This window comes from Orycteropus afer, unplaced genomic scaffold (genome assembly GCF_000298275.1).
Source record: "Orycteropus afer afer isolate SDZICR_OR568_19922 unplaced genomic scaffold, OryAfe1.0 scaffold00028, whole genome shotgun sequence".
Taxonomy (NCBI): Eukaryota; Metazoa; Chordata; class Mammalia; order Tubulidentata; family Orycteropodidae; genus Orycteropus; species Orycteropus afer.
This window is the reverse complement of record NW_006921615.1, coordinates 8,340,558-8,353,174: the sequence shown is the minus strand read 5'-3', so window position 1 is coordinate 8,353,174 and position 12,617 is coordinate 8,340,558. Positions and strand designations below refer to the sequence as shown.

The following is a 12,617-nucleotide window of genomic DNA, read 5'->3' as shown; positions in this document are numbered from 1 at the left end:
TTGGTCAATGACATGAGACAAAGTATATGTGAACTGCTGTATGAAAAGTGAATTTACTCTGTAAATCTTCACCCAAATCCTAATTAAAAAAAAAATAAAAAAAGCTATATATGTGGTTTGAAATGAGATTGGAGGGGAAGATATAAAATTAACTCAGTTGCATGACTTAGATCTATCTAAGTTTATTGTACAAAATATAGTATTCTGATTCAAAGCCATATGGTTTTTAATGGGGCCATCTGTGAAATTCCTAAGGTAAAGTTGGAGACACCTATCTCATTTCAATAGAGTTCTCAAGAAAATTCCCCTTTGTGGAAGTCTTTAATGTTTTTATAGATATTCAATTCTCTCACTTGCTTGAAGCATATGCCTTCTTGACAAGAAATAGAACTGTGGATATGTTCTGTATATTCTTTGTTCTAGATAGTTTATGACTAGAAGATGAAAAAGAATAGCCTTTGACTTTCAGTTTAAGTATAGTTACCTGTCAGTGTAGAGTCCCTAGGTAGTGCAACAGTTAACACAGTTGGCTGTTAACCAAAAGATTGAAGGTTCTAGACCATCCAGAGGTGCCTCAAAAGAAAGACCTGGTGATCTACTTCAAAAGAAAACATTGAAAAGTCTATGGAGCACAGTTCTACTGTGACACACTGGGACCACCATGAGTTGGAAGTGACTTGATGGCAACTGGTTTACTAGTTACTAGTCAGTGTACTTCACACTGGCTGATAAGAACACTTTTCCTTCAGAAAACAAACACTTGAATGCTGTCGCCTTCCCATGTTTGCTTACAGCAAAGAATAAATTAGTTGATACAGATATCTCTATCATAAGGAGCTTTGGTAGCATAGTGCCTAAGCCATTTGACTGCTAACCAGAAAGTTGGTTGTTCAAACCCACCAGCCACTCCACAGAAGGAAGACTGGGCAATCTACTTCCGTAAAGATTTACTGTCTCGGAAACCAAAAGGGGATTGTTCTGAGTTGGAATCAACTCAGTGGCAGTGAATTTGCTTTTTGATTATCTCTATCATAATTTTTTTAACCTTTTGTATTATTAAGATTCTTTTGGTTGCTGTCAACAGAAACCAACTCTGGTTAACTTAAGGAAAGAGGGGATTTTATTTGTAAATTACAAAGATATCTCCTAGAATTGAAGGATAAGTCAAACAACAAAGATGTGGGAAGGGAAAAAAAAAAAAACAGCCAACTGAGAATATCAGCAGAAGGTGTGTGTGAACTAACAGATTGTAGCTATTAATGAACCTACATATGACTTGGCTCCTGTGTCACCTGTGCCATGTGAGTTAGGGGTCCCTAAGGCCACCCTCATACTTGGAGATTCACTAGAAGGACTCATAGCACTCAGCATACAGTTGTACTCAAGGCTGAGGTTGATTCTAGTAATGAGAAGAGCTGGATCATAATAGAAAAATGCACAGAGTCTGGATAAATCCCTGTATAGGCTTTCTGATGGCACAGTGGTTAAGATATTTGACTGCTAACAAAAAGGTTGGCAGTTGAAACCCACCAGCCACTCCATGGGAGAAAGATGAGGCAGTCTGTGTCCATAAAGATTTACAGCCTTGAAAACCCTATGAGACAGTTCTACTCTGTCCTATAGGGTTGCTGTGAGTTGGAATCAACTTCATGGCAGTGGGTTGGGCTTCCTTTTTCACTCTCCCTCCTGTGAGCAGCCACACAGAGTACACTCTTCCTCAGTGATGAAAATGCAGCATGTGTGCAGTGTTTCTGCCCAGGAAAGGCCAAAGTTTTTACTGGAAACTTCTCACGTAAGCTCCCTCTACATATACCAAAATTGCAGACTCCAAGGAAAACAGGTGTTCAGCATAAACCTCACTGTCTGCACCAACAGGTTAGGCATTGTTTTATCAGTTAGGGAAAGATGGGAACCCTCCTGAAATCCAAGTTCTGGGGCAGCAGCCAAGGCCCAACCTTGCAATCAGGACTTCCTGAGGATAACAGTCTCAGGTTAACTCTTTGTCACAACATGTCTCTCAATTCCAAGTCTCAAATTCTGGAAAGATTGAGTCTAGCCCACCTTGACTCTGGTGTCTTTGGAATCCATTAACTGTGGTAGGAGGCTGACTACAGTAATATGGATATGGCTCCTGGAGACTCATTCCTTGGTATGAAAGAGTGTAGTTCTCAGAAAAGAGGGATTCAAAATGACAAAAAGAATCTACTACAGTTCTTATACTGAGTTTGAGGGTTATAGAGAGGTTTCACTCTTTTACAGTATGCTGAATGTCAGGACTTCAATCTATTCTTTCAAGTAGTAACAAATATTTCTTGAGTACCTACTATGTGCCAGTCTCCAGAGAGAGAGGCATGTCTCCAGTATTTTAGTTTGAAGAGGAGTGTGCATGTATATATGTGTTATGTTGTTTTCCCTAGTCCCTCTGGCTTCATTAGGTACTTAAACATAAATGTAATTCCTGTGAATTTTTGCAGGTATCATGGATACTAAGTTGTTTAGGCAATATTGTGCCTGCCATGAAGGTATTCATTTTTCTCTTATAGTAATAGTTTGATTTATACAATGATAGGAAATACAATTGATGATGGGAGGTGGCATATGATCAAGAACTAATGGTATCAAAGGAAGAAATCGAAACTGCACTGAAGAAATTGGCAGAGAATAAGGCTTCAGGAATTGAAGGAATACCCATTGAGATGTTTCAACAAACGGATGCCATGCTGGAGGCACTCACTTGGCTATGCCAAGAGATTTGTAAGACAGGTACCTGACCAACTGACTGGAAGAAATCCATATTTGTACCCATTCCAAAGGTGATCCCACAGAATGTGGAAATTACCAAACAATATCATTAATATCGTGTCCAAGTAAAATCTTACTGAAGATAATTCAAAAACGGTTGCAGCAGTATACTGACAGAGAACTTTCAGAAATGCAAGCTGAATTCAGAAGAGGATGTGGAACGAGGGATATCATTGCTGATGTCAGATGGATCTTGGCTCAAAGCAAAAAATACCAGAAAGTTGTTTACTTGTGTTTTATTAACTGTGCAAAAGCATTTGATTGTGTAGATCATAACAAATTATGGACAACGTTGAGAAGAATGGGAATTCCAGAACACTTAATTGTACTCATAAGGAACCTGTACATAGACCAGGAGGCTGTCATTCGAACAGAACAAGGGGACACTGCATGGTTTAAAATCAGGGAGGGAATGCATCAGGGTTGTATCCTTTCACCATACTTATTGAATCTGTATGCTGAACAAATAATCTGAGAAACTGGATTATATGAGGAACATGACATCAGGATTGGAATGAAGAATCATTAACAACCTGCGATACACTGACGACACAATTTTGCTTGCTGAAAGTGAGGATGACTTGAAGCACTTTCTGATGGAGATTGAAGAATACAGTCTGTAGTATGGATTACATCTCAATATAAAGAAGAAAAAAATCCTTACAACTGGACCTATAAGCAACATCATGATAAATGGAGAAAAGATTGAAGTTGTCAAAGATTTCACATTGCTTGTTTCTACAATTGATGCCAATGGAAGCAGCAGTCAGGACATCAGACTATGTGTAGCACTGGGCAAATCAGCTGCAAAGGACTTCTTTCAAGTGCTGAAGAGCAAAGATGTGTCCTTGAGAACTAAGGTGCACCTGACACAAGCCATGGTATTTTCAATTGCCTCATACGCATGTGAAAGCTGGTCAGTGAATCAAGGAAGACCGAAGAAGAGTTGATGCTTTTGAGTTGTGATGTTGGCGAAGAATGCTGAAAGTACCGTGGACTGCTAAAAGAACTAACAAATCTGTCCTGGAGGAAGTGCAGCCGGAATACTCCTTGGAAGGGAGAGTGGCCAGATTTCCTGTCACCTACTTTGGTCATGTTGTCAGAAGGGACCATTCCTTGGAGAAGGATGTCATGCTTGTTAAGGTGGAGGGTCGACAAAAGAGGGGAAGGCCCTCAAGCATATGGACTGACACAGTGGCTGCAGCAATGGGCTTGGGTGTAGCAAAGATCATGGGACTGGCACAGGACTGGGCGATGTTTCGTTCTGCTGTGCATAGGGTCGCTATGAGTGGGAGAGGACTCGACAGGGCCTAACAACAAGGGAAGTAGCCCTCTCCATTTTCTTTTTAAAATCAACTTTCTTGAGTTATTTATATTCAACAAAGTGCATCTGTTGAAAATTTACAATTTGATGCCTTTTTAGATGTATAGAACTGTGAAACTACCATCACAATCAAGTTCTGAACATTTCTGTCACTGCCAGTGTTTTCCTGTGCTCCTTTGCAGCCTATACCTCCCTCCCTAATTGCTGCAGCTGCAGTTGAGAAGTTGGGCCTTGCAGCCTATAAATATCTCTAAAACTAAGGAAAGTTCTAGAAATAGGAAGTTTTTTAAATGAATATATTCATTCTATTTCTGTAGTATTGTCCTTTTAAATATTTTAATTTCATTATTTTCTGCAAAGTATTTGAAACTGGAACTTGGTAAGTTAATTTTTCAAAAAGTAATTTAGAGAACAGAGAAGGAGCCCTGGTAGCACAATGGTTAAGTGCTCGGCTGCTAACCCAAAGTTTGGCGGTTCAAATCCACCCAGCAGCTCCATGGGAAAAATACCTGGCAATCTGCTTCCATAAAGATCACAGCCCAGGAAAGGGCAGTTCTACTCTGTAAGACTGGGTTGCTATGAGTTGGAATCAACTTCCTAACACACAACAACAAAGAACAAAATGTCATAAAGAAATGAGAGATTTAAATATTTTAACTTAAATACATATTTATTTTTGTTTGTGTATATACAGATCTTTAAAAAGCAAGAGAATCCCTAAACACAGAATGCTTGCAGAAAATCTCTAGATCTTTTTGATTTCTCCCCCAATATTTTACTTTTCTCCCCACGGTAACAGTCTTGGAAACAAATATAACATATATAACTATATGATTCTTCAACTATGTAGTCAACTGCTGAGGGCAGATGTGCCTGAGGTACTAGAGAGGAGTCAACCAATACAAAGCTTTCAGAGTACAGTGGCAGCAAGTCCCTTCAATGGCTGCAATGAAAAGAGCTCTACTGTACATGTTCACTGAGTTTAGAAAATATAATGAACCAAAGGAAACACAAACCAGCAATCTCCATACTCAGAGATAAGCTCTAAGTTTTTTGTCTGATTCATTCCTATATATATATATATATATATATATATATACACTAATCCTCTTTCTACCCATACATATACTTAGATGTTGTTGTTGTTATGGGTATACACTTTGATAAAAAGGAGGTTCATGGCAGGATATACACCTTTATAGTCTTTAAAAAAATCTGAATAGACTGAAACCTTTTCATTGAACATTCCTTTACTCCATAATTTTTTAGTGATTATTGATTTGACTCCATCTTCAAAATTTGAGGGCTGTAGGTGTGGGAGATGAGCAGCTTTGCACTTTGACTTTTGTCCTCTGGGAAGGCCAGATTTCGGTTAAGACCAGAAGTGTAAGAAATGTTCAGGGAAGAGGTTAGAATGTAGTGAAGTTTGTTAATCATGAAACAGAGTTCCTGAGACCTAGAAGGATCTGAGAAAGAGAAAGGGAAGGTATATGAGGCTCATCCAATAGAAGAAACCAAAGCGATGAAAGGAGAATCTGAGAGAAAGTAGGGTGGATATAAGATGCTGTGCCCAGAACAATAGGGGAGGACAATATTCTTCTCTGGTTCTGCCAGAACAGTATGTGCCATGTGTTCTTTGGGGTGAGCAGTGTCCCTTTATATCAACTCCCATATTGCTATTCTAGTGTATCATTAAACACTTGGCTAGTGAGGAGTTAGAAAAAGAGGCAGTGATCTTTAGAAGTTGACATGGTTTTGATCAGAAAATGTTTTCACTAGGGTCACTAGATTCCAAAGTGGATTGTAGTAACCCCATACATTTATTATTGCATGTATCACACCAAAGATGTAGTTTTGTACCTGATAATTGAAGCCATGGAAAAGTGAAGGAGACCACCTAGAGAGAAAATAGATTGAGAAAGTGGTCCAATATTTTAGAGTGGGGCAAAGAAGAGGAGCTCCTAGAAGTGACTGCAGTTGAGTAGCCAGTGAGGTAGGAGGAAAACCAGGAGCTTGCAATGACCTACAGCCCAGGTAAGAATTATTTTATTTTTTAAAGCAGACAGTGGTCAATAGAGGCAGTGCCTTAGGTATGATCTATCTAGATTTCAGCCATAAATGAGATCTATTAGTAGCTACCATTACTACAAACTTGGTGGCCTAGAGCAATAGAAATGTATTATCTCACAGTTTGGGAGCCTACAAGTTCAAAGTGAAGGGGTCATTAGGACTTTGCTTTCTCTAAAGGCTGTAGGAGAGGACATTTCCTTGTCTCTTCCTAGCTTCTGGTAGTTCCCATCAATCCTTGGCATTCCTTACTTTGTAGCTGCATCTCTCCTCTGTGTTCACATGGCCTTCTTCCTTCTGTGTCTCTGTGTGAGTTGACATGATCTTCTTGGAAGGACACCAGGCATTGGACTTAGGGCCCACTCTAAACCAGTCTAACCTCATCTTCACTTAATAGATCTGCAAAGACTGTATTTCCAAATAAGGTCACATTCTGAGGTTCTTAATTGGATACAAATTTTGGGGGGATACTATTCAACTGAGGGGAACGTTGGTGGTACAAACAGCTCAGTACTTAGCTGTTAACTGAAAGGTTAGTGGTTTGAATCCACTCAGCAGCTCTGTATCAGAAAGACCTGATGATTTGCTTCTGTAAAAATTACAGCCAAAGAGTATTTCCTCCCTCGTGTTACTGTTCACCTCATAGGCCTGTCTATTGTTTGACTGAAAGTTGAGCCATAATAGTGAGTTCAGATCAACCAACCACATGAGATCAAAAGGGCAGCATTTGCCCCAGGATAAAACTAAGAAGGCAGGAAAGGATAGGAAAGAAGGATGAAGGGAAATGGTGGACACAGGAAGGAAGTAGGCAGAGTGCTGTTACCTTGTGGAAATCGTATTCAATGCAACAAAACAAAATGTGTATGAACACTTGAATGGAAAACTAATTTGCTCTAAATTTCCACTCAAATTACAATTAAAAGTCTCTCTCTATATGTATATATATATATACACACACATAGAGAGAGAGAGAGAGAGAGCGCGAGCTCTGGTAGCGTAGTGCCTAAGGCACTTGACTGCTAACCAGAAGGCTGGTAGTTCAAACCCACCAACCACTCCTCGCAAGGAAGGTTGGGCAATCTACTTCCGTGTGATACTGCCTCGGAAACCCAAGGAGGGGTCACTATGAGTCGGGTCCGACTAGATGGCACACAACAACAACAAATATATATATATATATATACATATACATATAAAGGTATATAAACTCCCTTTGTAGCAGTTCCACTCTGTCACATGGAGTTGCTATGAGTTGAAAACAACTTATTGACATCAAGCAACAAATTCAACTCACTACAGAGGTTTTCTACTTTATAAAACAGAGATTAAAAACTTGAATCAAGATTCAGAATAGAACCTTACAGCAATTTATTGTGACTAATTTCCAGGCTGAAATCAGTTAATTTACTGGGATTGTTTGACTCATTTATATGACATTATGGATCCATCTAACTGTTACATGGTACAAACACATCATTGAGATATTTAATACACCTTTGTTCTTTCCTCATTAATTCTGCGACAAGTAAAGAGGTATAATTAGGTAGTATAGTGACTATCAACCCAAAATTATATGGCAATATTTGTTAATAAAATGATCATTCAGATGTTTTGCAACATGCTAATGTTTTTTTTAGGTTCTGTAAGTAACAGAAATTTTTAAAATTCTCCCAAAGTCTGTACCCTCAATAATAGATCTGCTATGTCTCCAGGAGTTCGTGGTTAGTTTATGTAAGACTATCTTGAGGATTGAGGTTCACTGAAGGTAAGCACGGAAAAGGGAGGAAAACAACTTTCAGCTCAATGTGAAATAGTCTAAGATAGGATTGGATTTATTAAAAGATAATGACTTCCATTTAAGTGGAGGCCAGGTGGTCACACATCTGGTGTTTTATAAAGAGGATTTTGTTTTTCGTATTATGTAAGTGACAAAATAATCTCTAATATCTTTTCCTAGTCTTAAGACTTTATGAATTTGAAATAACTGTGTCCCTGGGGTCTTTGAGAAATAAGGAAGGAGATAAGAAAGTGATTTTGTAATTCTACCTACCAATTTTATTTATGTAAGATTGGAAAAAAAAAAAAAAAAAAAAGCGCCCACTGCCATTGAGTCGATTCCAACTCATAGTGAAGTGACCCTATATGACAGAGTAGAATCTGCCCCATAGGGTTTCCAGGGCTGTAAATGGAAGCAGACTGCTCATCTTTCTCCTGTAGAATGGCTGGTGGGTTTGAACCATAGATTTTTTGGTTAGCACCCACATGCCTTAATGCTGTACCACCAGAGCCCCTTTTAGGTAAGTTATAAGATATAAAATGTAAAAATATTTCAGATATTTCATGGAAAAAAGAACTACAGTTATGCATAATCTCAGCATTTTTGAAGTTATTTTCAATTTGGACTGTTCCCTTCTAATGCTTATCTATCTATGTAGATATTTTTACAAATGTACACCCAGTTCTAGATCTTTTTTTTTTTTCTGCAGTAACTTTAACTATCATAAGATAAATTTAAGAAGATATATGTGTTTACCCAAGGAGCTCTAGTGGTGCCGTGCCTAAAGCATTTGACTGCTAATGAGAAGGTTGGTGGTTCAAACCTCCAGCTGCTCCATGGAAGGAAGATGGTACAATCTACTTCCATAAAGATTTACAGCCTCAGAAACCCTATGGGGGTTGCTATGAGTAGCAATTGACTCGATGGCAGTGGGTTTTTGTTTTATGTGTTTACCTAGATTGTAACAGTCTTTAAATCTGAAAACCAAAGGCAGATGTCGTGGGTAAGAGCAATACATAAAAAAATGTGTAAAACCACAAAACTTTCTTTTAAAAGCTGGTTGTTGCTGCTTGTGGGCATTTCCTAAACTGTTTGTATTGTTTTATTTCTTCCTGAATTAGTTGATCATGGCCTTGCCAGATTGGTGACGGTATATTGTGAACATGGTCATAAGGCTGCCAAAATCAACCCTCTCTTTACTGGACAAGCTGTACTGGACAGTGTGCCTGAAATCCAAGCTCTTGTGCAGACTCTTCAGGGACCCTTTAATACCACAGGTAAAGCTCATTAACAGCCATGGTGGAAGTAGAGAACTGCCAATATGTGGTGGGAATCTGCATTAGTATCCTAGGGCTGTCATAACAAGTATCACAAAGTGGGTTGCTTAAGATGACAAAAATTTATTCTCTCACAGTTCTGGAGCCAAGAAGTTCAAATTCAGGGTGCCAGCAGGACCATGCTCTCTCTCTGAAGGCTCTAGCGGAAAATTTTTGTTTGTTTGTTTCTCTCTGCCTCTGGTAATCCCAGGCATTTGTTGGTTTGTAGTTGCAGCATAATTGTAATCTCTGTCTCCATAGTGATTTGGCCCTCTTCCTATTGTGTCTGTGTATCTTCACCTCTTTTACAAGGACACCACTCTTGTAGGATTAGGACCTACCCTACTCCAGTATGACCTCACATTAATTAACTAAGTATCTTCAAAGACCCTATTTCCAAAGAAAGTCATGCTCACAGGTTTTGGGGGTTAGGACCTCAACATATCTTTTGGGGAAACATACTTCAGTCCGTAACAGATACTGCTCTCTGTTCTTGAAGAAGCTGCATGCCTACAGGACCTGAGGCTTCCAGGGTGTGTGAGGAAAAAACAAGTAGCATGTTTCAAGTGCTTCAGGAAGGAGGAGACTTGAGGCTTTAGTGTGGTCTTCTGAGAGGGCCTGTTTCCTGTGTTCAATAACTTACTGTGCCAGAGGAGCCCTGGTGGCCCAGTTGTTAAATCCTTGGCTGCTAACTGAAAGGCTGGTACTTTGAACCCACCTAGGAACTCCACTAGAGAAAGATCTGGCAATCTCCTCCTGTAGTTTAGTCTAGAAGATCCTATGGGACACTTTTACTCTGAGACATGGTGTCAATGAGTTGAAATTGACTTGATGGCACCCAACAATAACAACATGTGCCAGACACATTATATATCTCAACACATTCTCACAACCACCCCCCCAAAAGTAGTTATTGCCATCTTAATGGAGATACTGAGAGTTTAAGTAACTTGTACCTAGAAAGTGGCAGAAGTGGGATAATGACAACTCAGATCTGACTCCTTTCAAAGCCTGTGTTCTCTACTACATCCTGTGTTCTTGCATGTAACTTTCTACTTTTCCCAGCCTGGGAACTTAAAAAAGTTGGGCCTGGATCACCAATCATGATCTTGGGGACCTGCCTCATGTTATTTCTTAATCTTGGAAACGTCAAATTCTGATTATTTATCAATTAGTAATGTTCTGGCTATTGATCGTTTATAAATTTATTTACTTAAAAACCACCCCAAAACTTAGTGGTTTAAAAGCACAACAAACACTTTATTATCTCTTGTGGTTCTAGGGATTTACTGGGCCCTGGTAGGTCATTCTCAATCAGGATGTCTCATGAGGTTGTAGTCAGACAGTAGTCAGGATGGAGTCATACGAAGGCTCAATCACTCACATTTCTGGGGTCTCTGACATGAGTGGGGGCAGCTAGGCGCTGGAACTCAACTCCTTGGGCATTTCTCTGTCTATATAGTCTCTCCACATGCTTTCTTCAGAGTAGCAAGTCTTCTTATATGATGGGTCAGGAGTCCAAAGGTGTATATCTGTAGAGAGAGAACAAGGCAGAAATATATATTGCTTTTTATGACTTGGCCTTGGGAGTGATATGATCTCTCTTCTGTCAAAGTTACAAAGGCTGCCCAGGTTAAAGGGGAGGGGATATAGACACCATTCTCAGTGGAGGGTGGCAAGGTTCTGGATAAGCATGTGGGACAGAAAATAGAGTTGATGTCATTTTTGGAAAATTCAATTTTTGAAAAAGAAAACTCTGCCAAAATTAAAATGTATGTGAAGACATCTTGTGATTTATAAAATGTTTTATGTTGAGTCTTAGTTGATCACATATGTATTAATGATAAGAACAGTTGAATGAAAAGTTTGAAGTCTGTATAAACTGATTTAATGACAAAAGACAATTGGAATTAAGGTTGTGTGTGCATATGTTGTAAGGAGCTCTGATGCCTAAGACATTTGACTGCTAACCAGAATGCTGGTGGTTCAAACCCAGAAGCCACTACGCAGAAGGAAAACTGGGCAATCTATTTCTGTAAAGATTTACTGCCTTGGAAACCCAAAGGGAGTTGCTATGAGTCGGAATCAACTCAGTTGCAGTGAGTTTGGTTTGTTTTTTTGGTATGTATGTGTTATTCCAGTCACTGCTCAAAATGTTAAGTCCTTGGTCATCTGACATCTCTGATCTTCTTGTATGGTTCTTCTTTGTTTCAACCTCCTCCCACTGTTATCTCCCACAGTTCTTCACTGTGTCCTTTTGGAACCCCATTCCATTGCACCCTCCTTCCTCCCATCCTTAACTTATTTACATAACTTTCCATCAATGTTTTTGTCTTAACTACAATCTGTTTTTCTTAAAGTTCCCCATTTCTTTGTAGTTCATTCCTGGTGCTATCTGGCTCCCAGTCTTCCTCTTCATGACAACTCCTGCTGTTACATGGGAGACTTGAACATCCACACTGGCAATCTGTCCACCACTATGTCTTTCTTTAATCCAAGACCATCACCTACCTTCTACTTTAGCTACTATGCCTCTGAAATCTTAATTACAATGTTTAACATTCTTACTATAAGCAATCCATCCTTCCAGCTGTTTTACTTTATCAGGCCTAGTACCATTGAGCTTTGAGCTCAGTCTGACCCCTGGTTCTTTAGCTTCTTCATTTTTTCCTGGTTAACCAATTCCTTTCTGGCTTTTCCTCCCTTGCTTCCCAATATAAGCCTTATTTCAACTAGTTTCACTACCACCCTCAAATTTCTTGCCTCTTTATCTTCTGCTGCATTTGTTCTACAAGTTTCCAACTGTATCAGTACAATATGAAACTTTCAGGCCTTCTAGTTAACTAAGCATGACTGAATCACGCAACCAAGCTTCCACTCCAGGTTCATGATTTCAGCCAATTCTATTCTCTTAATGCTACCCAGCATCCTTGGTCATCTTGGAGATGACTAATGCTCGGTCATCTCCTTGTAATATCCATCTTAAAATATCCCTACCCCTTCTGCCCTCTTAAACTGTTGCCTACCACTTCCGCCCTCACCCTCACCCTCCTACTTCACTGGTGGGAACCACTTTTGCTCCCTGACTTATAAAGTTATCTAATTCTAGACCCAACCACAACTCCCTTACCTTCCTTGAGGAAGAAATGTCACTTAGCTTATCGCTAATCCTTCTACCAGGTTATGGATCTCGCTCCCTTTGCCTGCTCTGGGATCTCACTTCATGAATTAACTACTCTTTTTCCAAATCTTCAACTCCTCTTCTCCACAGGCGGCTTCTTTTTAGCATATAAAGAAAGTCAAGGTTTTTACATCTTTTTTTTTTTTTTTT

The 12,617-nt window shown here is 39.3% G+C and overlaps 1 protein-coding gene across 1 annotated transcript in view; it reads left to right on the top strand.

The window, feature by feature from the left end:
* DHTKD1 (dehydrogenase E1 and transketolase domain containing 1) overlaps positions 1 to 12,617 on the top strand; it is a 95,031-nt gene that overhangs the window by 17,940 nt on the left and 64,474 nt on the right. The window contains exon 2 of the mRNA XM_007935432.2: positions 9,092 to 9,247. Within this exon, the coding sequence (XP_007933623.1) occupies positions 9,092 to 9,247 (156 nt within the window). The remainder of the gene's footprint in view (positions 1 to 9,091; positions 9,248 to 12,617) is intronic.